General features: G+C 42.7%; 2 protein-coding genes and 1 pseudogene across 2 annotated transcripts in view; 2 read left to right on the plus strand and 1 right to left on the minus strand.

The window, feature by feature from the left end:
* The window catches only part of RNF10 (ring finger protein 10), a 35651-nt gene extending 30648 nt beyond the window's left edge, over positions 1 to 5003 (minus strand). Inside the window, exon 1 of the mRNA XM_029922740.1 lies at positions 4827 to 5003. Within this exon, the coding sequence (XP_029778600.1) occupies positions 4827 to 4983 (157 nt within the window). The 5' untranslated portion in view covers positions 4984 to 5003. The remainder of the gene's footprint in view (positions 1 to 4826) is intronic.
* Positions 5004 to 5045: 42 nt separating this feature from the next.
* LOC115277485 lies at positions 5046 to 7172 on the plus strand (annotated as a pseudogene).
* A 2659-nt stretch (positions 7173 to 9831) lies between these two features.
* COQ5 (coenzyme Q5, methyltransferase) lies at positions 9832 to 27884 on the plus strand. Its single transcript, XM_029922763.1, has 7 exons — positions 9832 to 10055; positions 14277 to 14426; positions 18449 to 18670; positions 22781 to 22887; positions 26056 to 26144; positions 26913 to 27024; positions 27103 to 27884. The coding sequence occupies exons 1-7, from the start codon at positions 9854 to 9856 to the stop codon at positions 27202 to 27204; spliced, it is 984 nt and encodes a 327-aa protein (XP_029778623.1). The 5' UTR covers positions 9832 to 9853; the 3' UTR covers positions 27205 to 27884.
* The last annotated feature ends 38 nt before the right edge of the window (positions 27885 to 27922 follow it).

The following is a 27922-nucleotide window of genomic DNA, read 5'->3' on the forward strand; positions in this document are numbered from 1 at the left end:
ACATATCTCAATCTCTTCCCTCCATTATCAAATTAAAGACCATAAATTTTTCACAGTTAAGTAATTTGGCATCATCCACATTTCTAGTTCTAGTTCTAACAGGTGGCACAACCGAGGTCAGAATACCAGCCAGGAAGTTTCTGCTGCTGATTCATGCTGTAATCACAAGCAAGTTGCTTATCCATCATTCAGAATGGTTGACAAGCACCTCCGGAGGGGCAACATATGGCCTCACTATAGAAACAACTGACAACAAACTGAATCCAGCTGAAATCAGTAATTCTGAATGAAAGGAAGAGGAAAGTGGCATCAAGGATGACATGCACCAGTTACCGGCTAAGCAAATTTATACAAAGGGTAATTTATAAATATTGCCTAGGACTTCTGAAGTAAGAATTCACTCAAACCAATCACTCTACCCGCTTTAAGGCCTCCTCGGTTTTCTTGTCCATGAAATCAGGCTTATCCTCTAGCATGCCTCCTCATTGGGTCATGGAAGATTAAGAAAAAACTTCTGTAAAATGCCTACCAGAGTGGTTGGCATAAAGTTGCCATTATTATTTGGAAGCCTCCAATTATTAATAAATCTAAATCATTCCTGCCAAAGAGCACCCACTAGACTTCCAACAAAGCCATATAGACCAAGGACTCCAGCCAACAGGCCCGGAAATTCTTGCAACTTCTCTAAGTGGTTTTTATTAAAGGCTTTCAAGTCACCTCAATTTTCAAAGCCATCAAAACCTCAGGTCCATTTACAGCGCAGAAGCGGGCTTCAAGGCAGAGCACCACTAGCAACCTGGCTCCTGGTACCGGAATAAGAGGAAGTGTGTCAGGACAGCGCTTCATATCACCAACCTCAAAATAACTGCTTCATAATACCTGACCTTCCCTTAACCTCCATGGTAGTACCATCCCCCACCCAGGGGAATGGGGCAAGACCCTGGTTCTGGGCCAGGGCCCATTGTTTGTCCATAAACATCCTAATCTCTTTCCTCTTTTTACTTTCTTTGCTCTTTCTAAATGACTTTCCCTAAACCCAAACACATCTTTTTCTCCTTTGGGCTATATTCCAAGGCTATTCACAGCAAATGTTCTTAGAACTGCATCTTAGCCCTATCGGAACAAAGCTAGAGAAATACATCCAAGGAAAGGAATGTTATGTGAATGTCTGAAGCAATTAGCCAAGGAAAAGAAACTGCAGTATGCCACTCCGGCCAAGAAGAGCAAGTAAATCCCAGGAGCCAAATTTACCTATTTCCTGTATGCATGAAGAGCAAACTTAAGCCAACTTCGGGAACAAAGACTCAAGTATATTAAACATGTAGATAGGAAGCAAACGATCATTTATTTATGACATGCAGTTTAGAAAAGAGAACAGATTTTTTTTTTCTCATGTGAGGTGGGGGAGAGGACAGGGGAATTAAATATTAAAATCTAAGCAACCCTGTTCTTGTTACTTTAACAAAAGAAAGCTGTCTTTTCACCTTAACACTCCCTTTTCTTTCTTCAACTCAGTCCTTTCAACAACTTGCAGCAAAATCAAGTACATGAAGTACTGAGTCAGCTTTTGAAATACTACAGAAACCGTCTAGGGAATTATGCTGAATTTGAGTCTCCTGTTTTGCTAGAGCAACCATGTAGAATCACTGTATAAGGGGTCCTGAATGATATCTGTCACAACAGCATTGACCTTAGCTGTCATGTTCTTAAGGTACCATATGCTACCCTTCAGTTCAACCTTAAAAGCCAAAATCCAGAGTTTCCTAAGCCATTTTTAATCTCTACCCATTCTACCTGTGATTTGTTCTTAAATACATGCAGTGGATTATGGCTAATGAACTCTTTGTTTAGCTACAAAGGTAGTCTTCCTTTTTGCTAAGGGAACATATACAGCAGTAGCCAGAATAGTAGACACTGGCAATAGCAAACTTTCTAACAAACATATTAAAAACTAATGCCACCAGAGGGGACTCTGTGTATTTTATAAAACCCAGCAGAAATCCTTTACAAGAGTTTTTATTTCCGGAGCGCCTGGGTGGCTCAGTCAGTTAAACGTCCAGCTTTGGCTCAGGTCATGATCTCATGGTTCAAGCCCCACATTAGGCTCTGTGCCGACAGCTAGCTTAGAGCCTGGAGGCTTACTTCAGATTCTGTGTCTCCCTCTCTCTCTGACTCTGCCCTGCTCATGCTGTCTCTGTCTGTCTCTCTCTCAAAAGTAAATAAAACATTAAAAAAAAACTTTTTTTTAAGAGTTTTTATTTCCTTCCTCAGAAGCTTTCAATTAAGAAGATAAACAAATGCTTTAAGAGTATTTTATAGGGGCTCTGGGTGGCTCAGTCGGTTAAGCGTCCAGCTTTGGCTCAGGTCATGATCTCACAGTTCATAGGTTCGAGCCCTGCGTCAGGCTCTGTGCTGACAGCTAGCTCAGAGCCTGGAGCCTGCTTCAGATTCTGTATCTCCCTCTCTCTCTCTGGCCCTCCCCTGCTCGCGTGCTGTCTCTCAAAAATAAAAAACATAAAAATAAATAAATAACTTAAGAGTATTTTATAGTAGTTAACTGTTTAAAAAATCACCTTAGTCAGAATGAACCCAACAATAAGTATTCTATACAAGTCTATCTGAAACCTTAACACTGACAAATATTTTCTTGGTCAAACTGCAGAATTCTGTATCATCCTGTTGGGTAATCAGAGTTAGTTCTACTAATTAACATTCAAAGTTAGGGACAAAATGAGTAAAATACCTTAAATACCTCAGTTTTCTTGTGAGAACTGTCACCAACTTTCACTACTGCCTCAGTACAGAATAAACTAAAGGCATTTATTACAACAGGCTCATGACTGTTATGTCAGTGGCTTAAACAGGAGCCCCAGAAAAACTACGTAAGAATTCAGATAGCTAGAAAACCGGTTTAACTTTACATCTGGGAATTGAGTGCAAAAGTAAGATCATATATCAACTACATTGAGAAGTATTCAGATTAAACCAGTAGTTCCAACACTAGCCAAGAGGCCTGGCTACCCTTGATCTCTAGAGGGATCTGTGATAAAGCTACACCTGTGCAAAACCCCAAAATTAATCTATGTAATACTTCCTGAAAGTCCACAGTAATCCCTGCTTAGATTAGCATTCCTTTATTATTGAGACACCTGGCCGACACCCGGAATGCTATAAGCAATTTCTACAGGTAAACAAGTTTGCCCTATCCAGTAAATCAACTCTGAACTCAAGTCAGCCTTACAGTGTTTTAATCTCAAAAAATTTTAAACTGAAACTCTACATTTGGGGATTCAAAATGTTCAGGGGCACCTGGGTGGCTCAGTTGGTTAAGCATCGGACTTCAGCTCAGTTCATGATCTCAGGGTTCGTGGGTTCGAGCCCCACGTTGGGCTCTGTGCTGACAGCTCAGAGCTTGGAGCCTGCTTCGTATTCTGTGTCTCCCTGTCTCTCTGTCCCTCCCCCACTCATGCTGTCTCTATCTCTCATAAATAAATAAACTTAATTTAAAAAGATGTTACCCCATCTGCCACATATCCCCACTCCCACTGAAAACAACTTCCTATTACTGCTAAGATCATTACAGCATGAAACAGCAGAGATCAGTACACAAGCCGAAGTAAGATGAAGAACATTCAGCTGGACTGCCAACTCCTAACCTCTTGGCCTCTCAGCTTTTTCCTTCTTTAGAGATGAACAATTCCACTTTGCTGGACAGGTTAATAACTGGAGTATGGATAACAGATGTACAAACCTAACCCAGTACCTGGAACATGGTAAGCCCTCAATAAATGGTAACTGTTACCATGACAGTCATAATTTAATACTGAGGCAGAGGGGCGCCTGGGTGGCTCAGTCAGTTAAGCATCCGACTCAGGTCATGATCTCAGGGTTCGTGAGCTCGAGCCCCACGTCAGGCTTTGTGCTGACAGCTAGCTCAGAGCCTGGAGCCTGTCTTCGGATTCTGTCTCTCTCTCTGACCCTCCCCTGCTCGCACTGTCTCTGTCTCTCAAAAATAAAAAACATTAAAAAAAATTTTTTTTTAATATGGAGAGGCAGGACTACAAAAACGGCAAAATGTTCTGTGTAAAAGGATACACTCTAGTCTCACACAGGGAAATAGGCATGATGTGTTTGGCATTAACAGCATAATAGCTGTCAAGTACTCTTCTAAGCTCTTAGTCCATTTGTTTTCTGGATAATTTACTTAATTCTTATTATCTCCACCTTTACAAGAAAGAAAATCCAGACAAGCAAGGTCTGGCAAATCCAAAAAACTGAATCACAGCTACTGCTCTTAACCCAACTCCACACCGAACAAAGCCATTCAAGGACGACTCCTCTTCAACGGAGGGATAGATCTTGGGCCAGGTTATTAACATGAAATTTGAGTTTGAAAAGTCCTTGGGCCCCACCCTCCCCTGTTTAAACTTGAACACTATCCAATGCTAATTCAACATTAAAGGGTAAAACAACTTAGTGGTTTAGGAGCGTGAACTGGTGAGTCAGACAAAGTAAGGCCTGCTATGAGGCACATACTAGTTGGGTGACCTTACTTTTTGTGAACCTCAGTCTCCACATCTGCAAAACGGGGATACAAGTAGCACTTACTTAATCTCTTCCGAGTACTAATGCAAGGATTCACATAAACCACTCTATACAATGTTCCTAAGTGTTACTTTTTGAATAATGGAAACTATGCAAAAGGGGAGTAAGGGAAGAACGACAGTGGAAAGCGGAGCGGTCCCTGAGTGACCCAGCAGACACCTGAGCGAAGACCCTCCCCAGCCTTCGGGGCAGTCGCCCACCGCCTGGGAGCCCGCCCTTACCACTCTTGGGTTTAGACTCGCCGGCCGGCCCCGCCGAGGCGGAGCGGGGCGGCTGTTGCCCTTTGCTGCTGCCCGAAGAGGCGGAGGAGCTGCTGGAGCCGCTGTTCTTGTCCATGTCGGAAGCGGTGGCGGCGGCGTTGGGGGAGCTCTGCGGCATCAACGGGGGCCTCGGAGGCGGCGGCGGTCGGAGCGGAGCGGGCGCGGCGGGGACCCAGGCTCATGGCGTTCAGGGCCGGCGGGGGTCGGCGGCGGCAGCGGTTCTCGGCCTTCATGGCGACATTTTTCCCTGTTTCCTTCCTCGGCTTCTCAAACTGGAAAGAGAAGCAGCGGGCGGGGCTGTCGAGCCCGGCGGCAGCGGCGGCGGTGACCGAGGAGGAGAAGGCCGGGGCTCGGAGGTCCGGGCCGGGCCTGGCGGGGCGGAGGCTACGGGGGAAGGGGAGACGAGGGAAGGCGCGGGAGCCCCGCCGGCCGGCCGGACACGCTCTCCCGCCGCGGGGCAGGGGAGAGGGCTGGCTGTCTTGGTGTCGGGGACCGGTGTCTCCGACACAGCGACCGACACGCGCCTCTAGGCCGAGGCCGAGGTGCTCCGGGAATGGCGACGAGTCGCCAAACAGCATCTCGAAGAACCCGGATGGACTCTATATATAGAGGCGATGTGGGAGTGAGGCCCTCTGGGAAACGTAGTTTTCTATCTACATCCGGGCCTAGTGATTTCCACTACCTCCCCTTCCCCCACAGAAAAGTTGATGGGACTTGTAGTTCAGGTTTTAGTTTTAGTACGCTCGCTAAGAATGTGTAAAATAATAATATGCACTACTAATAATAACGAATCCAAACATTGGAATACCTGTGAAATCCTTTTATTTACTCATTGTTTAATTTATAGTTCTTATTCTAGCATTAATATCAATTTATTCATGGCCTTTATTTTATCTAATAATAATAACAACAATAAAAAAACTTACATTTAATATCACTTTACAACACTTCTTCATACAAAACTTCACTTCACTGTTAACAAACCGTTTATTGATATAAGTCATTTTTAATATTACATGTAATTGTTAATTACATTATGAGTGCTTATCATTAACAGGCATTGCACTGTGGGTTATATGGATCATCACACTTAATCCTCACATTAAAGCAATTTAAAATTTTTTTTAATGTTTTATTTATTTTTGATACAGAGAGAGACAGAGCATGAGAGGGGGAGGGGTAGAGAGAGGAGACACAACCGGAAGCAGGCTCCAGGCTCTGAGCTAGCTGTCAGCACAGAGCCGGACGCGGGGCTCGAACCCACGAACGTGAGATCTGACCTGAGCCGAAGTCGGAGGCTTAACCGACTGAGCCACCCAGGCGCCCCTAAAGCAATTTTAAAGACAAGGAAACTGCCTTAAAAAGCTTCCATCAATTACCCAAGATCAAATAGCTAATAAATAATGTTCTCAACTACCTATGAGATAAGCAGTTCTCTATTTTACAGATATGGACACTGCAACTTAAAAAATCTTGTCACATCCATCTGTACTTCGGGAAATTATAAATGATTTCTTCCAACCAAAGCAGTTTGAGATTCAAAGGATCACATACATTGTTAAAGAGATGAATAAATAATTTTTCAGACTAACCTCAGCTACTTAGAAACCTATTATATGCCAGGCACTGTGCTGAGCGCAAGGAATGCCAAAATATATTCATATTGAGGTCTTTAATATACTCACAGTTTCTTACATGAATTAAGCAAATAAGAAACTACAGTGGTTAGGCCAGTGCTCAACAAGAACAAGGCCATGTTCAGTTCACGCTAGAGTATCATGAAGCCAAATGGCTATGGATGAATCCAACACCTTCTAGACTGTCTTTGAGCTGCAGATAAACACAAAACTCAAGGCCCAGCTAAGGGAGCCAAATATAATAACAGCCAAGGAAACTTATGTTAGTTGTGGTCAGAAAGCTATTATAATCTTTGTTCATATTCGTCAACTTAAATCTTTTCTGAAAATCCAAGTCCAGCTAATAAGTAAACTGGAAAAAAGTTCATTGGGAAGTGTGATGTCTTTATTGCCCAGAGTTGCCTGAGCCAACTCAAAAAAGCTGTACAAGACATAAGCAGTGTTCCACACTCTGGCAGCTGTGCACAATGCAATCCTGGAGAGCTTAGTCTTCCCAAGTAAAACTATGGGGAAGAGAATCCACGTGAAACTGGATGGCAGCCAGCTCATAAAGGTTCATTTAAATAAAGCATAGCAGAACAATGTGGAACACAAAGATGAAACTTTTCCTGTCTACAACAAGCTCACTGGTAAGGATGTTAATTTTGAATTCCCAGAGTTTCACTGGTAAACAAAACTAACTGAGTAACATATCATTCACAAAAAGCAAGCAAGCAAGAAAACTACAATGGAAAATGGTAGTGAGAGCTCTAATAGGAGCACCTGGGTTCTCAGTTGGTTAAGCATCTGACTTCAGCTTAGGTCGTGGTTTGTGAATTGGAGCCCTGCATCAAGCTGACAGTGCAGAGCCTGCCTGGGATTCTCGCTGGCAGGCTCTCTGCCCCTCCCCAAATTGCATGTGCACCCATGCGCATGCTCTCTCTCTCTAAATAAACTGGAGGGGGAAAAGAAACTCTAATTCCTTTAAAAAAGAGAGAGAGCGCTAAAGTTAATACTAAATGCTCACTGTAGAAAAGGCTCCAAGGAGAGAAGTACGAAGAGGTGGGGAGGGTAGAAGAAGGCTTCCCAGAGAGGTGTCACTTGAGTTGATACTTGGAAGGATGAGTGAAATTTCAGCACTCACATATGAACAAATAAAGAAACAAAATTCTGGAATTCTCCTAATTGGGTACTTTTTGGCTCCTTATTTATCATCACATTAGTAAGTACTATATACATAAGTCAATCAATTTCTTGAAATTAAGTTTTAACTGCAATTAAGATAATTAGGTACTAATCTCTTATTTTTAAATTTCCTTAAAATGCTTGTCTTGCTTCACCTTTTGCAGTTTTTCCCACAAATCATATTGAAATGAGAGAACAGATACATAATGCTGGTCTGAAAACTTACTTTGATGTCTGGAAGGAACAGGCCCAAATCCTGAGGTCCATCCTTATATATGACTAAATATGGAAGATATACTAAGGTTCCTTGATGAATTTTTATTTCCTTTAACAACAATGTGAGAGGGGTACCTGGGTGGCTCAGTCGGTTAAGTGTCCAGCTTCCGGCTTCGACTCAGGTCATGATCTCACAGTTTGTGGGTTCGAGCCCTGTGTAGGGCTCTGTGCTAACAGCTAGCTCTGAGCCTGGAGCCTGCTTCAGATTCTGTATCTCTCTCTCTAACCCTCCCCTGCTCCCACTGTCTCTCTCTGTCTCTCAAAAATAAAAATAAAAATAAATTAAAAAAATTTTTTTAATTTTTTTAATGTTTTATTTATTTATTTATTTTTTATTTTGTTTTATTTATTTTTGATACAGAGAGAGACAGAGCATGAGAGGGGGAGGGGCAGAGAGAGAAGGAGACACAGAACTGGAAGCAGGTTCCAGGCTCTGAGCTAGCTGTCAGCACCAGATCCTGACGCGGGGCTCGAACCGACGAACGTGAGATCTGACCTGAGCTGAAGTCGGAGGCTTACTCGACTGAGCCACCCAGGCGCCCCTAAAAAAATTTTTTTAAACAACAACGTGTGAACTCTGATTACATGGATGAATCATTCCTTCTATCACTCTTTAAAATAAAAGAGAGGGAAGAGGAAAAACCCATGCAGTTATTCCAAAAGAAAGCAGTGGGTGTCCATCTGTCAGGCTACACATTAAACCAGGAAGGGATTTTTCATTTTCAAAATAGTTTCTTAGGGTCCTTGGCACTTTCTCCTTGTGAAATATTTACAGGAAACATACATTTAAAAAGAGAATCAAAGCAGAAATATAGAAATCCAAGTAAAACTCACCACCTCCATCCTCTTCTGCACAAGATGGTCTACATTACCCTTTCCATAAAAAAGAACAGGAAAATCTGGGGTTGAAGTAAACATCCATGCTCTGCCAGTTGGCGCTAGAAGTGTAGCTTTGTGACAGCAGAAGAGGGAGGGTGAGTGGTGATTGTGTCTGACTTGCTAGCCACCAGAGCTTTCCTTCCCATTTATGAACTTTTTAAGTTCATAAAATGGAAAGACCAAAGAACAGCCTTTCCTATGTTTACTTTTCAGAGTAGTGGAGCATATGTTTCTCAAGAATGGTCTAAGAATTCCTTGCATCAGAATCATCAGGGTGCGCCTGGGTGGTTCAGTTGGTTAAGCGTTCAACTTTGTCCCAGGTCATGATCTCATGGTCTGTGGATTTGAGCCCTGCATAGGGCTCTGTGCTGACAGCTAGCTCAGAGCCTGGAGCCTGCTTCAGATTCTGTGTCTCCCTCTCTCTCTGACCCTCCCCTGCTCATGCTCTCTCTCTCTCTAAAAAATAAATAAGGATTTTTTAAAAATTAAAAAAAAAAAGAATCATCCGAGAAGTCTGTTCAATAAACATTCCCAATACCCATCCCAGATTTACAGATACAAAATCTCTGGTATTGGGGGGGGGGGGGGCCAGGAATCTGCATTTTAAACATCAAACGAGGTGATTGTTAGGCACATCAAAGTTTGAGGCAATTGACCTTGTAATTTGCCTTGCAACCACACCGTATCTCATTTTTCTCCTTCTGCATCAGAAAACAAGAGTTACTGGCTATCTTGTGAGTTAGTACTCACACTGTTGGTTGACAAGATTCAGAGACATAGCCGCTGAGACGTGATTGGGGGTTTTCCTAAGGTCCCTTCACTTCTGATCAATTCTGTATTCAATGTGGCAAGAGAGAGAAGGATTTTCGGGTGCTCAAAGACTAGTAGCCTCTGGATCCCAGAGGTCACGCATAGCTCTCCAGCAGAAGATTTTAGGACGCATTCGATTATTTCTGTCTCCTACAGGCCGCCGTCGGCCCTCTAGTGATGCCGCACGACGTACTGTGCGGCAGCTCTCATCCTACTGCCAAGATGGCGGCCCACAGGAGCTGTGTTCTATGGAGCTACTGCGGTCGTAGGTGGTCGTGGGTGATGCGGTGCTACGAGCTCCCCGGGCTTCGCAGCGCCTGGGCTGGGGGCCAGCTGGGTGCGCGGCAATTATCCCAAAAGAAGCAGGCAACGGAAACACACTTCGGGTTTGAGACTGTGTCGGAGGAAGAGAAGGGGGGCAAAGGTGAAAAGGGCGAGAGGGCGGATGGAGGGACCTATCTGCGATCTAGTTTCTTCTGCTCAGCTAGGAGTTGATTTTAAGTCCTGTTAACTCGGATGGCGTAGCCTGTGCTGTCCTGACCTCCAAGGAGTCATTTCAGCCTGACTTCTCAAAGCTTAGATGCCTCCTCTTATTGAACACAGTAATTATCACTAAATCCCATCAATTGGATATTTACGATGTGCCAGGCACCATTCAGATATTATTTCCACTTCTCATTTCAACCTCCCGACGATGGGTATTGTTATCCCCAAGTTACACATGAGGAAATTGAGACTTAAAGATTAAACAAGAACATGCCCACTTTAACATAGTGGTCAGTATTTGACTCAGTTTGGAGTGACCGCACAGCTCATGTTTTTCAACTCTTGCTAACGGGATGGACCATTTTTTCTAGAAAGTAAGAAGGAAACTAACTTCTCTGGGCCTCAGCTTCCAAGTTTTACAAGTAGGCATGATAGTAACCTTTCTCTTGAAGTTACAATGAGGATTAGATTACCTCATACATTCAAGTATTTTGAACAAGCCTGACACTTGTAACTGCTCAATAACGGTTACGTATGGTTGAGCAGTTTCTTTGTGTCCATTATGGTATAGGCATGGGAAAGGAAAAGAACTGTTTTAAAACTCCAGCTGTACCACTTTTAATGGAGAAGGTATTATGCCCATTTTACAGAAGGGTATGGTGAAGCTCTGAGAGTTTCCTTCACTTGGCCTTTTGTCACCAAAGAAATAAAGAGAAAGAATTAACAATGGAATGTCCTATCCTTTTAAAGACTACTATGTTGTCTTACCTCTCACTTCTGCCTTACTAAATATAAATACATAGCTCTACTCTACCTCTTTGAATATTATTTTAAGTTAACATTTATTTCATAGAACTGTGAATCCCCAGAAAGCTAGGAGAGTGGCTTTTTCATATCTATATTCTTAGTGCTTGATGCACATTAAAATGCACGAGTTTGATAACTGCTTGTGAAATAAGAGGAGCCAAGTAAAACAACAGTAGACTTGTATTAAGGACTTCAAACATTTTTACATACTTTACATTAATGCTTATAAGTACAGCCTTATGAGGTAGGGATTAATAGCCTGATATTATAGATGAAGAAACTGTTGAAACAGAGATATTAAGTCAGTTGCCCAAAATTCTGCTAATAAGTGGCAAAATTGGGGGTTTGAATTCAGGTGAGTTGAATTCAGATGGGTTGCTTTCAAAATGATAATAATGCCTAACCTCTGTATTGTACTTTACAACATATAAACAACATCTCACACAATGACAAGCAAGAAAGAAGTTACCCACTGAGCTAAATATAGATCTCCCACACTGAGAGCCAGCATTGAAGAACAGGCAGTCTTCCTTTGGCACAGTATGGTAGGACCATTTATGCACACTGAAATCATGTACAATGATCTTAATTATCAATGAGAACAATTGCAATTGTTCCATGACCTTTAAAAATTATTGAACGTCAGGGGCACCTGGCTGGCTCAGTTGGTTGAGCATGTGACTCTCAATCTCAGGGTAGTGAGTCCAAGCCCCACACTGGGCATAGAGCTTATTTTAAAAAAGATTATTGAACATCAAAAACTCTCTCACTGTTAGTTATTAAGGTATAGGGCCAATGAAACAAATAGTAAAGTCAGTATTTATTTAGCACGTTATAATTTGAAATTAGGTTTAAATTAATTTAATTTAATTTATTTATTTGTTTATATTTTTTTTAAGTAGGCCCCATTCCCAGCCTGGGGCTTGAACTCACAACCCTGAGATCAGTTTGTGATTTCAAGCTCTACTGACTGAGCCAGCCAAGTGCCCCAAGATTAGGTTTAATTTTAATTTATTTAATGTAAAGACACCTTGGCAGCTTAGTTGGTTGAGCGTCCAACTTTGGCTTCCATCATGATCTCACAGTTTGTGAGCTTGAGCCCCATGTCAGGCTCTGTGAGGACAGCTTACCCTCTGTCTCACTCTCTCAAAAATAAATAAACATTACAAATTATAAAAATGTAACATTAAAAATTATTTAATGTAGTCAGAATTTTCAAATCTTAAGTTTCTTTTTTTTTTGAGTTAAAGTTCTAATAAAAAGAATTAGAAGCATTAAGTTTTATTCCTTCATAAGAAAAAATGTATGAAGAGTAGTTTGAACAGTGTTTGCTACCTTCTGGTCATATAATTTACAATAGGGAAGCTTCTCTATGCCTTGGCAAATTGCTATACTCCTTTCTAAGTTTCAATCATCTTGTAACATTTTTTCCTTTTACTTTCAATTTTTTCACTTTTCATGAAGTATCTCCAGGAATTCCTTTACTGTGAGATTTTTCACTGGCATCATTTCCTCTGGGACATCTTCAACCTTTTTGTCATAACCACATCCTCATTTACATTCCTAAGTTCATCTTCACAAAGTTTGTATCAGCGGAGTCAGCTGTTTCTCCTGCAAGCCCATGGACATTTCACTTCCAGTATTACCACTTTTCATTTCTTTGCGGTGCTTTCATTTTCATTGGCCAATCTCCTCTTTGAACTATCTAGTTTTACAAAATGCCGCATGTATTACAACTGAGAGATAGGGAGGTAACAACTATATGCTTTGCTGTCTGTGTGTGAACTGCATGACTGGTGTGCAGTGACCTAGCAACCGCATTGGTTACTGATCATGACAGGTCTGTTATTTACAGATTGACTTAGGAACTGAAGAACTATCAGCGGAGTTTGTACTTTATGCAATTACCATTGATAAACCATTGGAACTGAATGATGTTGCAGCAGTGGTGGGGCGGGGGGGGGGGGGGGGGGGGGGGGGGGGGGGGGGGGGGGGGGGGAAGGCTGATGTTATTTAACTAAGCCACCATAACTGAAACTCATGTATATGAGAACCATGCAAAGCAAAAACTGCTTATACACAGTGGGTTGAGCCTTAGAGTCCCTCAATACGCCAAAAGATGTTCAAAAGAAAAAAGCAAGTTTGGAGAGCCTGGGGTTGAGAAAGGCATTCAAGATTGTGTTAAAGGAGGGACTCTGTAGTCTGCTGATTCAGCAGAGGACAGTGGTGGTTTGGATCTATGCAGCCCATTTCATCTGAAACTCAAAGCATCTCTCCATTCCCTAATTCAGCCTTATGGCAGGGTGATGGGGAGCTGGCACTGAGTTTTTCATCTTATGGACAGAGAAACAGGTGTAAAGCAGTTAAATGTAGGCTATGTTTTAAAGTGTCTTGGTGGGGCGCCTGGGTGGCTCAGTCGGTTGAGCATCTGACTTCGGCTCAGGTCATGATCTCACAGTTTATGGGCTCGAGCCCCGCGTCGGGCTCTGTGCTGACAGCTCAGAGCCTGGAGCCTGCTTCAGATTCTGTGTCTCCCTCTCTCTCTGACCGTCCCCTGCTCATGCTGTGTTTCTCTCTCTCTCTCTCAAAAATAAATAAAAAACAAAACAAAACAAAACAAAGAAGTGTCTTGGGTAGTAAATTCCTTTTCCAGTTAGCTCAGATTCCACATTCACCCTTGATCCTATTAGATTTGTGAGGAGATTTATGAGGGCCCTCTGCGGTGTGGCTTGGCCCTAAATTGGGCCTGAGGTTTTTCTCTGTGATCCCAGCAGATATGAGCTGAGGCCTTCCCATCTATTGCTATGTCTTTCTAACAGTTTTGTTGTGTTTCTATTATAATAAGCATTAGAAAAATTTCATACCCCCCATTCTCTAAGAAATGGAAACCTATTTAGTACCAAGTAGTTGTGTGGCATTATTATGGGGTCCTGGTCCTAGATAAAGGTAACTAAGACAGTAGAAAAGAGGTTGGTTTCTTACATTGAGTAATTTAAGCCTTTTTAAAAAGACTTAAGGAGTAGATTGAGGGAGGCACCTGGGTGGCTCAGGTCGTTGAGTGTTCGACTTCGGCTCATCATGATCTCACAGTTTTGAGAGTTTGAGCCCCACATTGGGCTCAGTGCTGTCAGTGCAGAGCCTACTTCAGATCTTCTGTCTCCCTCTCTTTGCTTCCACTTGCAATCTCAAAAATAAGTAGATTTGGGCATCAAGCATTATTACTTAACTTCACCTGACAAAGACAGACAACTTCAGGGAAGAAAAGCTTCATCCTCTCTCATTTAGGATTTCACCAAGATAATCTTGTTAATAGCACAATTAATTGTGTTGTGTTGTGTTTCTCCTATGCCAGTCTATCATGTGTTTGAAAGTGTGGCCAAGAAGTATGATGTGATGAATGATATGATGAGTCTTGGGATCCACCGTATCTGGAAGGATTTGCTGCTCTGGAAGATGCGCCCATTTCCTGGAACCCAGCTGCTCGATGTTGCTGGAGGCACAGGTAATGTCCAGTTGAGAATCCCTGAGTATCACTGAGCATTATTTTATAGAAGTTAGTGTTTCTCGTTGGAACGATCTAGCTTACCTACCATTAGGCTGAAGATGGTAATTGAAAATCAATATACTTCTTTTTTTAAATAGTTTTAATGTTTATTTCTTTTGAGGAGAAGGAGGGGCAGAGAGAGAGGGGAAAGAGAGAATACCAGGCAGGCTCCATGCTGTCAGCACAGAGCCTGATATGAGGCTTGAACTCACAAGACTATGAGATCATGACCTGAGCCTAGATCAAGAGTTGGATGCTTAACAGACTGAGCTGCCCAGGCACCCCAAAAATCAATATACTTCTAAGAAAGGTTTAACTACATGTCACTCAAAAGCACAAAATATCAGCTTTTTGCTTATCATTTTTCTAAGATGCACAGGGTCACAAAGTAAATAGATTACTTTTTCCTCCAGTGACACCTCACCCTCTACTTGACCATTTTCTTTTCTTTTTTCTTAAAAAAAATTTTTTTTTTATTTATTTTTGAGAAAGAGAGAAGAGCACAAGCAGGGGAAATGGCAGAGAGAGGGAGACACCAGATCCAAAGCAGACTCCAGGCTCCAAGCTGTGAGCTGTCAGCACAGAGCCCGATGTGGGCTTGATCTCATGAGCTGTGAGATCATGACCTAAGCTGAAGTTGGACGCTTAACCAACTGAGCCACCCAGGTGCCCAGACCATTTTATTTTCTGTTTAACCATTAATCCACTTTCCCTCTTTCTTTGGGGAGATCCCCTTTATAATATTCCATAAGCTCTCTAGACAACCTTATCTACTCAATCCCCTATTATATCAGAAATCAAAAGCTCAATTGTGTTTTGTTTTGTTTGAGAAGCAGGTAAAAGTTTATTAGAATATAAGATTAGAAAGAATTGTAGGAAAGCTCTATTTTTGTTGTTGTTTCATGTTTATTTATTTTTGAGAGAGAGAGATACAGAGTCCGAACAGTGAGGGGCAGAGAGGGAGACACAGAATCCAAAGCAGCTCCAGGCTCTGAGCTGACAGCACAGAGCATGATGCAGGGCTTGAACTCACGAGCCGAGAGACCATGACCTGAGCCGAAGTCAGACGCCCAACCGACTGAACCATCCAGGTGCCCCAGAAAGTCTCTTTACAGAGAGGGGACATTCGACAGTGCGTGCCCCAAAAGCTCAATTGTTTATACATGGTCCTTTGTTACTCGGTGCACTCTAGGCATTTGGGGTGTAAAGGTCATGGGTTTCTAAAATGCATCTTGGTGATGTTATCAAATGGTTAATGTACATGTTAAATTATATTAGAATAATGTGTCATACAATGTAATAATATCATAATCTATACCAATACAATAACATAGAATAACAAATTACTGAACAGTCTCCATGTGTGAAACATGTTTATGTCTGGCTTTGTTGGTATGGTCCTCTCAATGGAAGCTCAGAAAGCAGTAAGACACCTTGTTCCGTGGAAGACAATTTAACAGATTCTATTAAAATCTAGAATCTTCAGGGGTGCCTGGGTGGCTCAGTTGGTTAAGTACCAACTTGTGATTCAGCTCAGGTCATGATCTCGAGGTTCATGGGATCCAACTCCTCATCAGGTTCCACAATGACAGTGCGGAGCCTACTTGGGATTCTCTCCCTCTCTCTCTGCCCCTCCCCTGCTCCTATGCTTACACTCTCTCTCTCCCAAAAAGAAATAAAACTTTTTAAGAAATCTAGAATTCCAATTCTATATATGTAGTCTAAAAAAAACAAAAAAAAAAAACCTTGCACAAAGATACAGCCACAGAAAGGGTTCAGGCAGAGCTGCCTACATCTGTGGCTTTATCCTGTAGCTTTACAGCATGCTGGCAACTGCCCATTTAGAAAATGTAATTAGAAGGTAATCCCATATATTAAAAAAGACATTTTAAAAATATATAGCTACAAATATGCTCACTGCATCATTTTTAGTAGTAGTGAAAAATTGGAAGTAACCTATTTCTGCCTCAGTAAAGAAATTGTTTTAAATTAAGACACATCCCTTCTACAAAATATTATGTAGCTATTTAAATGAATGCTATAAGTACTGGTGGAAAGTTCTCAAGGACATATTCAGTGGGAAGAGAAGGAAAACAAGTTGTATAACTCTGTGTAGAATATGATCCTTATGTAGGTTTTAAGGTGTTTCAAGTACTTAAATATATAGAAAAGTGACCAGAGAATACCTAATTCATTGGAGAGACTGGAAAAACTTAGGATACATTTCTTGCAAATAGTGTAAGGAAAATAAAGACAATATTATAACAAAGGAAATGGGACCTAGAAAGCCCTGTTTTGGCCCAACCAGTATTTACCTGGTCACGATAACGGACACTTTTGATTTTCAGCTTGTAGACTCTAACCAGCAAAGCAGAGAAGATGTAATTATAGAGGTAGAACAAACGTTATCAGTCATGACAGCATTAAAGCTCATACAATAGAAGGTTGAAGGGATTCAAGAGGTACCATCTGTGGTTGATGACATAGAAATGAAATATTAATTAGTCTGCTACTCTAGTTTACAAAGGAATCTATGAGGAACTATGAAATGTGATACGAATATATTGGGAAGATGGAGGCAACCAGAGATGAGGGGTGAGATATCATTACAAATGTGGTAAGTAAAGAGCTGGAGTCGACAGAAGGAACAGCTGACAGAGTCGGGAAGGATGGTGTCTGGGAGCTGAACAGGGCGTGGGAAGTGGTAGGACAGGAACCATTGCTGGGAATTATACCCTTATGTCGCTTCCCTAACAGTTATTAGTCAGAGACCAGCAGGGCTTCACACTCAGCACTTAACACTGGTTACGTCTGGAGAGGGTATGGACAAAGAATGGGACTTTTATGTTTTATTCTAAATATTTAATTGAGTCTTTTATAGTGAAAATGTGTTTATGCATGATTTATGCTATTTTTTTTAAGGTGTTTGTTTTTTTTTAAGTAGGCTCCACGCCCAGTGTGGAACCCAGTGTGGGGCTTGAACTCACAATGCTGAGATCAAGACCTGAGCTAAAATTAAGAGTTGGATGCTCAACCAAGTGAGCCATCCAGGCACCCTAAAATGTTTTTAAGAATATTAGAAATTAACAGGGAACCCAAACAAAACAAACAAACAAACAAAAAACTAACAGGGAACCTGGCTGGTTCAGCTGATAGAACATTGCAACCCTTCTTTTTCCTTAAACTTTTATTTTGGAGAGAGTGAGAGAGCACAAGCAGGGGAGGGGCAGAGAGAGAGAGAGAGAGAGAGAAAGAATCCTAAGGCTCCACGCTCAGCATAGAACCCGACTCAGCTCGATCTCACAACCCTGGGATCATGACTTGAGCCAAAATCAAGAGTTGGATGTTCAAGCGGCTGAGTCACCAGGTGCCCCGAGTGTCTGGCTCTTGATTTCAGCCCAGGTCATGATCTCATGGTTTGTAAGATGGACACACTGAGCTCTTCGCTGACAGCATGGAACCTATCTGGGATTCTCTCTCTCCCTCTCTGCCCCTTCTCCACCACGTGTACATGTGCTCTCTCTCAAAATAAATAAAATGAACATTGAAAAATAGAATAAAATCTTTAAAAATACATTAGAAGGGATACCTGGGTGGCTCAGTTGGTTAAGCATCCACCTAACTCTTGGTTCCTGTTCAAGTCAAGGTCTTGCAGTTCATGGGTTCGAGCCCCATGTCGGGCTCTGCACTGGCAGCACGGAGCCTACTTGGGATCCTCTCTCTCTCCCCCGCCCCTGTTTGTGCTTGCTCTTTCTCTCTCAAAATTAAATAAATAAGCTTTAAACATATATATATATATATTTTAAGTTTTTGAAAACTGATGTTAGTTTTTTTTTTAGTTAACTATATAAAGGAAGAAAAACTTCAATTTTTGTACACTCTTCAAATCCTGTACCTTTGTTTCTCTGTTTGGGTTTTGGAAATGCTGGGGTTTTGTATGTATTTGTGTTTGCATCTTTCCTCCTGTTGGCTTCCCACAGGTGACATTGCATTCCGGTTCCTTAATTATGTTCAGGCACAGCATAAGGGAAAGCAGAAGAGGCAGTTACGGGCCCACCAAAATTTATCCTGGGAGGAAATTGCCAAAAAGTACCAAAATGAAGAGGACCCCTTGGGCGGTTCCCGGGTTGTGGTCTGTGATATCAACAAGGAGATGCTAAAGATCGGAAAGCAGAAAGCCCACGCTCAAGGATACAAAGCTGGTAAGTCAGCCCTACAGAAAGTAGACACGGCAGAAATATCTGTGTGGTTTTTTTTTTAATATTTATTTATTTTTGAGAGACAGAGCAGAGCAGAGGAGGGGCAGAAAGGGAGCCACAGAAACTAAAGTAAGCTCCAAGCTCTGAGCTGTCAGCATAGCCCAACGCCTGGCTGGAACCCACAAGCCAGGAGATCATGACCTGAGGCGAAGTTAGACACTTAACGGACGGAGTCACCCAGGCGCCCCATGTTTGTATGTTTATGAAATGAGATATATAAAATGTTCACATGCTTTAGTTTTCAGCTTTCAAAAATGTATAGATAGGCAGGAATCGATGATTTGCATGAAATCATCGTTTGTATAATTTGTGCACGTTATTTCAGAAACCCAGGGAGTTAGATTATCAGCCCCATGTGACTGAGCAGATAACCAAAGCCCAAAGAGCTGTAGTGTCTTACTGGAGTCACATGACTTTTAAATAGGCAGATCCCAATTTGGAGTTGAATCTTCTGATCTTACCTCTCAGGCCCTCAGACAGAAGTTTTGCTTTCAATTCCCAGCAACTCGCTGCCGACCCCAGTGCCCTGTTTTTGAGCCAGCCCATATCCCATCAGCCCTCGGAGAGATTGACAGACGTGGTAGCTGAGAAGGTGCTCTGCCCCTAAAGCAGAAACTTGCTTCAGACACAAAGAGTGCGAGCAGCTGACAGCCTCCAGCTCTTACAACTGTTAGGCTCTGCCTCAGCCTCCAAGTTACGCTCTTTCCTGACACGGCTCCAGAGCTCCCTATTGGCTTGGCCAAGGCTTTATCAGATCTGCACTGAGGTCTATAGGCTTGCCCTGCTCAGTGTGGCTTCCTCTTCCCTAGGTGTTCTCCCCTACACTCCCCCTGCAACACAAACACCTTTTGCACTCCTCCATCATCTCAGCATGTTTCTTTCTTTTTTCAAATTATCTTATCAGCATCTGTTTTCCAGAGGGCCCATCTGATAGAGTTAAAGAAACACGCAGAAACAGTTAAAGAAACAGCAGCAGATATGAGAGTGACTGCACTTCTCTGGGAACCCATTGCAACCTGAAAGTGGGCAGTTTGTGCCCTGGCTTAAAAATGTAGGCTTCATATTTCGCTTTCTGTTTGTTTTCAGGTTTTAAAATACTTTCCCCCAGTTGTTTCCAAGTGGAAGTAAGGCTCTGGCAGCTGCACCGCACCACTGTTTAGCCCACTAGTCACAGCTGCTGCACTGCCCTCTTCCCAGCTGGCCAAGCACTGCAGGCAGCCACTGTGTGAGGCACTGGGACAGGACAAAGAAAATAAAGTCCCTCAGGTCAACATCAGCGTTCCTGGCCTTCCCCTCCCCCACCAGGAGGGTCTATGGTTATTTTAGTTCAATTCTTCCTTCTCCTCCTCTGCCCACCCCCAGAGCAGCTGCCCAGACGAGCCACAACCCACTTGGCCTGCAAGATGAAGGGCTCTTTTGTTAACCGTCAACGCTGATCAGAAAGCAGACAGTCCCTAGTGTTTTTAGACAAAAGCATTATGTTTCCTTACTCCCACTGAAAAACGTGTTTCCCTTCCCTTTGGTGCTTAGCCATAAAGAATGGAGGATAAAACTAGAAATGATAGGCAGGGTTCCGTTTCTGGAATCATCTCTTCCATAGCATAGCTTGCCCTTCCCCCTCTCCCAGCTGCCAAGACAAATCCACCGGCATAGGAATTACCAAGTGCTGCAGAGACAGCTTTCCTCATCTTTCCTCCTGGCTTTGTCAGTCTCCGATAATGATGTATTTGTAAAAACTATCATGCTAAAAGAGTTGAAACTAAGGAGGAGCCGAGATTTTATTTTGTAATAGTAAAAGTCAATGTGAAAGGCATATTTATGTGTAGTGCTGTTGTTTTATTCATATTTTATGTGGAGCACTTCCTCCCCAAATGGAAGCTCTGATTATTTGATCAGTTATACAAGTGATTTATTTGAGAGAACTTTTGGATTTTGGAAAAGTACTAAGAAGAAAGTAAATATTACCTCTAATTGCAAATCATTCTCATTTCCTTTTTGTGAAATCAAAGCCTTCCTATATATATAAATTTAGTATCCTGCCCTAATTCAGCATTGAATCATGAGATTTTTCCATGTCACTAAAAATTCCTTAAAGTCATTATTTATAATATTCTCCTGTATGGATGTGAATCATGAAGAATTCACATAACTAATTTACATAACCAATAACCAATTGATCTTTCTTTTTTTCTAGTGTTTTTGCACATAGCACAGCATTGTATTTATACATCTGTATTTATAAATTTTTGCATGCATTTGTTAATTTTTTTACCTTCTGTATAATGGTGGACAAGTGTTTAAACTCTCTATATTTCAATTACTTTCTCTCTAAAATGGAAAGAATAGGGGTGCCTTGGTGGCTCAGTCAGTTAAGCAGCTAACTCCAGCTCAGGTCACAATCTCTCTGTTCCTGAGTTCAAGCACCACGTTGAGCTCTGTGCTGATAGCTCAGAGCCTGGAGCCTGCTTCGGATTCTGCATCTCCTCTCTCTGTTCCTTCCCCGCTCATGCTCTGTCTCTGTCTCTCTCTAAAATAAGCAAACATTAAAACATTTTTCTAAATGGAGAGAATAGGGGCACCTGGGTGGCTCAGTTGGTTAAGTATCTGGCTTTGGCTCAGGTCAGATCTCACGGTTCATGGGCTCAAGCCCCATGTCGGGCTCTGTGCTGACAGATAGCTCAGAGCCTGGAACCTGCTTCAGATTCTGTATCTCTCTCTCTCTCTGACCCTCCCCTGCTCGCACTGTCTCTCTCTCTCTCAAAAATAAATTGAAAAACATTAAAAAATTTTTTTAATAAATGGAGAGAATAAAAACTACCTTAGAGTAGGAGGTAATATACCATAGCTTTTGGTAATGCAGGCTCGGGGATAAAACAACCTAGTTCCAGTCCATCTGTGTGACGTTGGATAAGCTGCTTTAACCGTTCTGGTACTCAGCTTTACTCACCTAAAACATGAGGATGATAATAAGTGCTATCCCATGGAGCTGATATGAGAATGTGATAAGATTAATGTGTATAAAGTGGTAATAGAGACCCTTCCATCAAAGGCTCAGAGCAGTTGCTATGATGATGATGATGATGATGATGATGATGATGATGATGTCATCAACGTCCTCATAAATATCAATAGCTGGGTCAAAGGGCATGCTTATTTTATCTTTATTTTATTTTATTTGTTTGTTAAATACTGCTAGTTTGCTTTCTAGGAAGGTTATTTTCATTTTACTTCCTCTATAGAGCTTTCTTTCTATATTGCATTTTATAGCTGAATCAGTATCCTTGGAGGACATAGCCACCCTTTTATGTGGCTCCTTGGGTGTTTTCTGAATTTGTGACCAGACTTGGGGCTAGACACTTTGATTCTCCAATAGAACCAATATAACCAGGCTAAGTGCTATACTTAGAATACTCCTGATGACCCGCTGATACTCTTAACTCTACCTTACAGATGAGGAAACTGAGACAAAGTAATTTATTCAAGATTGTATGGCTGATAAATGGTGAAGCTGGAATTAGAACCTAGGCAGTCTAACCTCAGGACCTGGGATCTTAACCACGGTACTTGACACAAAACATTTAGTTGGTAAAAGTTGCTGGAGGGTGGGCATAACTAAGTATTCATCAGGTTCTACTCTGAGACCCTTGGGGAAGGAACTTCCTGCTGACTTCAAGAAATCAAATCCTCAAGGGGACAGGACACCTTGAAGACAGTGGCCAGAAACCCAGTGATGAAGGCAGGTGTGGATGGTATTCGCCCAGCACCAACGGTTCTCCAGTTCTCCCACACCAACCAGGTGTCCAGTGATTCATTTCAGTTGTGACACTGACTTCCAGAGTTAGTCTCAGATTCCACAGATTTAGAGGCTCAATACTATAAGACTCCCCCCAGTTCAGAAGTGAGCCACCAAGGGGGTGTCCAGGTTGCCTGTACTTCTGCCTGGCTGGCTACAAATTGGGGGGTTCCTGTGATGCCCTCCTCAGGTTTGACAGTTCACTGGGTGAAGAAGAGACAGCTATCCAGACCAAGAGCAGAAATGATGTTCTCTTTCAGGACTTGCTTGGGTATTGGGAGATGCTGAAGAACTACCCTTTGATGATGATAAGTTTGATGTTTACACTGTTGCCTTTGGGATCCGGAATGTTACACACATTGATCAGGTATGAATGATTACATCCTCAGCTTGAGTGACTCTCACGGTATTAGATCTCCCGAAATGGGCCCACGGAAAAGGAGGAAGGAGGGAGAGATTCTTCACTTGACCCAGCTCTTGAGTAGAATGACCATTTCAGGCTTAGGGGCTTTAATCCTTGAAATTTGCCAATTTTTCTAGTCACAAATTTGAAAAAGACCAAGACCGCAGAGCAGATCCCCATAGAAGCCTTTGTTGCTTGGGTTGGTATTCACGTCTTTCAGCTGTCGGTCCCACTCTGGCATTTCATCTGATTCCTCTCATTTGTGAAGTTGTCTGACCCTGTGAGTTTGCAGATCAGAGGCATTTCCAAGGCCGACACAGAAGAAGGCAGTCAAACACTATTTTGGCAGAAGGTAGTTAGAGTAATAAGTTGCTCTATAAGGAGAAGGGGAACATTCAGCTTGGAATCTGATGCAGTTCTGGGTTTTTTTGGTTTTTGTTTTTTAAGATTTTAGTTTTAAGTAGTTATTTTTTTAATTTATTTTGAGAGGGAGGGGGGCAGAGAGAGAGAGAGAGAGAGAGAATCCCACCAGGCTCTATACTGCCAGCACAGAGCCCAATGTGGGGCTCGAACCCACAAATCCTGAGATCATGAGCTGAGTGGAAGTCAGATGCTTACCTGATTGAGCAACCCACATGCCCCTATTTTTAAGTAATTTCTGCACCCAACATGGGGCTCAAACTAAGAACCTCAAGATCAAGAGTCTCACGCTCCACTCACTGAGCCAGCCAGGCGTCTCCTGATGCAGTTCTTCTTGATTTCTTTTTAAAAATTTTTTTACGTTTATTTATTATTAAGACAGAGAGAAACAGAGCATGAGTGGGGGAGGGACGGAGAGAGACAGAGACACAGAATCCGAGGCAGGCTCCAGGCTCTGAGCTGTCAGCACAAAGCCCAATGTGGGGCTTGAACTCATGACTTGTGAGATCATGACCTGAAGTCAGACACTTAACCGACTGAGCTACCCAGGCGGCCCAGTTCTTCTTTATTTCTACTTCAACATTCTATGTATCCTAAAGCATTTGAAGACAATAAGCAAGGCACCACGTTTTGGTTCTATAATGGGGGAGGGGGGCTCCAGTTACCTGGTTCCTCTGCTTTCGGTGGGATTTTTTTTTAAATGTTTATTTCTGAGAGAGAGAGAGCGTCAGAGTGTGAGCAGGGGAGAGGCGGAGAGAGAGGGAGACACAGAATCCGAAGCAGGTTACAGGCTCTAAGCTGTCAGCACGGAGCCCAATGTGGGCTTTAAACTTATGAACATAAGATCATGACCTGAGCAGAAGTTGGACTCCTAACTGATTGAGCCACCCAGCCACCTTGGTGGGACGTCTTTATGGTACACTTCAGCTTGGATTTTATGATATGCTTGTGTATGTAGCCAGTTTGTTATTTCTTTTAATTTAAAAAGTTTTGTTTAAATAGGTTCAAAGTACAGAGAGGTGTATCAATGAAAGTATGCCTCCCGTCCTTGTGTCCTACCATTCAGTGCATCCTCTCCCTCCAGACAATCACCAATTTCTTGTGTAAATGTGTTTTTCTTAAATATTAGCATATGAAACATTTTGCACATTGCTTTCCTCCCCTTAAATATATATCTTGGAAGGGTGCCTGGGAGGTTCAGTCAGTTGAATGTCCTACTTTAGCTCAGGTCGTGATCTTGCGGTTTGGGAGTTCAAGCCCTGCATTGCGCTTGTTCCCCACTTGTGTCCCTCTCCCCACTCCCTACCCCCTGCTCACACATACGCTCTCTCTCTCTCAAAAATAAACATTTTGGGGTGCCTGGGTGGCTCAGTCGGTTAAGCCTCCGGCTTCGGCTCAGGTCAGATCTCACGTTCATGGGTTCGAGCCCTGCGTCAGGCTCTGTGCTAACAGCTTGCTCAGAGCCTGGAGCCTGCTTCCAGTTCTGTGTCTCCTTCTCTCTCTGCCCCTCCCCCTCTCATGCTCTGTCTCTCTCTGTATTAAAAATAAATTAAAAAAAAAATTAAAAAAATAAAATAAAATAAACATTTTATGCATATCCCAATAGATGCATTTCTATAAGATAGGTTTCTTGAAGTAAAATTGCTAGATCAAAGAGGCTAGCCACTGTGATTTAAATAAGTAATTGTGGGGTGCCTGGCTAGCTCTGTTGGTAGAGCATGCAACCCTTGATCTCGGGTTGTCAGTTTGAACCCCACATTGGACAGGGTTTACTTTACTTTTTTAATGTTTATTTTTGAGACAGAGCACAGCAGAGTAAGGGTGGGGGCGGGGGTACAGAGGATCCAAAGCAGGCTCTGTGCTGACAGTAACATGCCCAATACGGGACTCAAACCCACAAACTGTGAGATCACGACCTGAGCTGAAGTAGGACGCTGAACCAACTGAGCCACCCAGGTACCCCAAGAGTTTACTTTTAAAAATAAAGCAAAAAGGGGCATCTGGGTGATTCAGTCAGTTCAGCATCTGACTTTGGCTCAAGTCATGATCTCAAGGTCTGTGAGTTTGAGCCCCATGTTGCGCTCTGTGCTGAAAGCTCAGAGCCTGGAGCCTGCTTCAGATTCTGTGTCTCCCTCTCTTTCTGCCCCTCCCCTAATTATACTTTCTCTCCCTCTCAAAAATAAACAAACATTTAAAAATAAAGGAAAAAATCCTGAAGCTTAAAATTTTTTTTAATGTTTTTATTTATTTTTACGAGAGAGAGAGAGAGAAATGTGAGCAGGGGAGGGTCAGAGAGAGAGGGAGACACAGAATCCGAAAGCAGGTTCCAGGCTATCTGAGCTGCCAGCACAGAGCCTGATGCGGGGCTCGAACCCATGAACCGTGAGATCCTGACCTGAGCTGAAGTCAGAAACCCAACCGACTGAGCCACTCAGGCACCCCTGAAATAAGCTTTTAATAAATAATTGTGAAATTGGCCACCATGTGGTTGTATCAATCTGAATGCTCCAAGTAACCTTCTCTTCGTGCCTATAAAATTTAGAATAGCTTAGTGTTATCTCGGCTACTACAGGTCTCCAGCTGAGAATGCACAAGGGAACTATGGGAAGTGCTACCTTTTATAATGCCCACCAAAGTTAAAACTGTCTTGGTCTCATGGAACTGAGTGAGTTCTGCTGAGGAGTATGTTCTCTTGTTCTTTGCCTTGCGCAGGCACTCCAGGAAGCCCATCGAGTCCTGAAGCCAGGAGGACGGTTTCTCTGTCTGGAGTTTAGCCAAGTGAACAATCCCCTCATATCCAGGTTGGCACTGTCAACGGGGCTGTATTTTCATTGTCTAGCCAAGGCTTTCCCATCCCCAAATGGAGAGAAAATAGCCAGGAAGCGAGAAGCATGAACGTCACAGTACAGCGTCCCTAGGGGACACGGTGCCACCTCAGAGGTCAGCCAGTTCTGAATGACAACACCCAAACCAGAAGAGTTTCAAGGGCTCAAGTTGGCCCACAGATATATTTTGTTTGTCTCATAACATTTTAAGAAATTGACTTAGCTAGTCATATTAAAAATCAGGAACTTTTACATGAAACCTGAATTTCCAGCTTCACTTGAGAAATCAAATATCTGGCAACACTGAATAAAGCACCTATTCCCACATGGTAGTAGTCAGAGCTGAGTAGTATTAAGTTTATTTGAGAGAGACTGAGAGAGAGTGCAAGTGGAGGAAGGGCAGGGGGAGGGGGGACAGAGGATCCAAAGTGGGCTCCATCCTGATAGCAGAGAGCCTGACATAGGGCTAGAACCCATGAACCCACAAGATCATGACCTGAGCCAAAGTCATACTTGACCAACTGAGCCAACCCAGGCACCCTGTGCCTTCTCTTTTATGCTACGTCCTAACTATACCTTGTCACCACATCCTCACTACTCCCTATTGCCCTTGTACCTGGCCCACATCACTTATTTCAGGTACAGACACCTACAAGGCATTTGGATTTATGACTCCAGCCCTAAAACTTCTTGCTTCTTATCAGGGGTCATGTTCTAATCTTAGTCTTTTGTCCTTTTGTTTAGGCTTTATGATCTCTATAGCTTCCAGGTCATTCCTGTTCTGGGAGAAGTCATCGCAGGAGATTGGAAGTCCTACCAATACCTTGTAGAGAGTATCCGACAGTTCCCACCTCAGGTACAAAACCATTATTTTACAACAAAGGCCCTAGAGTTTAAATCCAGGTGATCCTTGCTATATCTTTCTTTGTTTCAGGAGGAGTTCAAAGAGATGATAGAGGATGCGGGTTTTGAGAAGGTGACTTATGAAAGTCTCACGTCAGGTATCGTGGCCATTCATTCTGGCTTCAAGCTGTGACTCCTGTACCGTTCTGGAGTGCGAACCAGTCACACCCCATTGAAAGCCGGGAAGTAAAGGCTAACCTGGCTAGTGAAGAACGTCTCCTCTTAAGGAGTGTGCCATGGACTCATGTTCCGATGTGACCAATCTCAAAGTGAAGAACCAGATTCCTGTCACTGTGTTGCAGCTTTCAATAGGAGCTGCTTCAGGTCTTCTCCCAGAGGTATTTGGTCTAGATTTTGTGCTCAACTCCTGCTAGTTTTTTCCTGGCTGTGCAGTGTGTGGTTGAGGTAAAACCAGCACTACTTCTCATTTTGGAAGTCTGGTAGCATTGGTAGCTTCTCTGCTGGTACTACCTTCCAGAGGGATAATGAATCATTTGAACTCAATGACGATTTGAACCAAAAAATGTCCTAGCTGTACCTGGGTCAGCCTTCCAGCCTAGGACTAAGTCTGGGGCCAAAAACCCAGGCCCAAGCCAGAGGGCTAACAATCACAACTAGAATTATGAATTGAACCACTAAAGGTGTTTACAATTTGTGTGGTATTTGTTATTTCTTCTTGGAGAGGGGCCGGTGAGGAAAATAGTCATCACTCACTCTATCCTCTTCTACCAAAAACCACCATTGTATCCTCAGTGCCTGTCATGAAGAAAATAACAAATCCTATTGAAAGAATAAATGTACCAGCAAACTCCTGCTTTTTGTGGGGTTTTTTTGGAGAGCTTTTTTTCTTT

Source organism: Suricata suricatta, chromosome 14 (genome assembly GCF_006229205.1).
Source record: "Suricata suricatta isolate VVHF042 chromosome 14, meerkat_22Aug2017_6uvM2_HiC, whole genome shotgun sequence".
In the NCBI taxonomy this organism is placed as follows: domain Eukaryota; kingdom Metazoa; phylum Chordata; class Mammalia; order Carnivora; family Herpestidae; genus Suricata; species Suricata suricatta.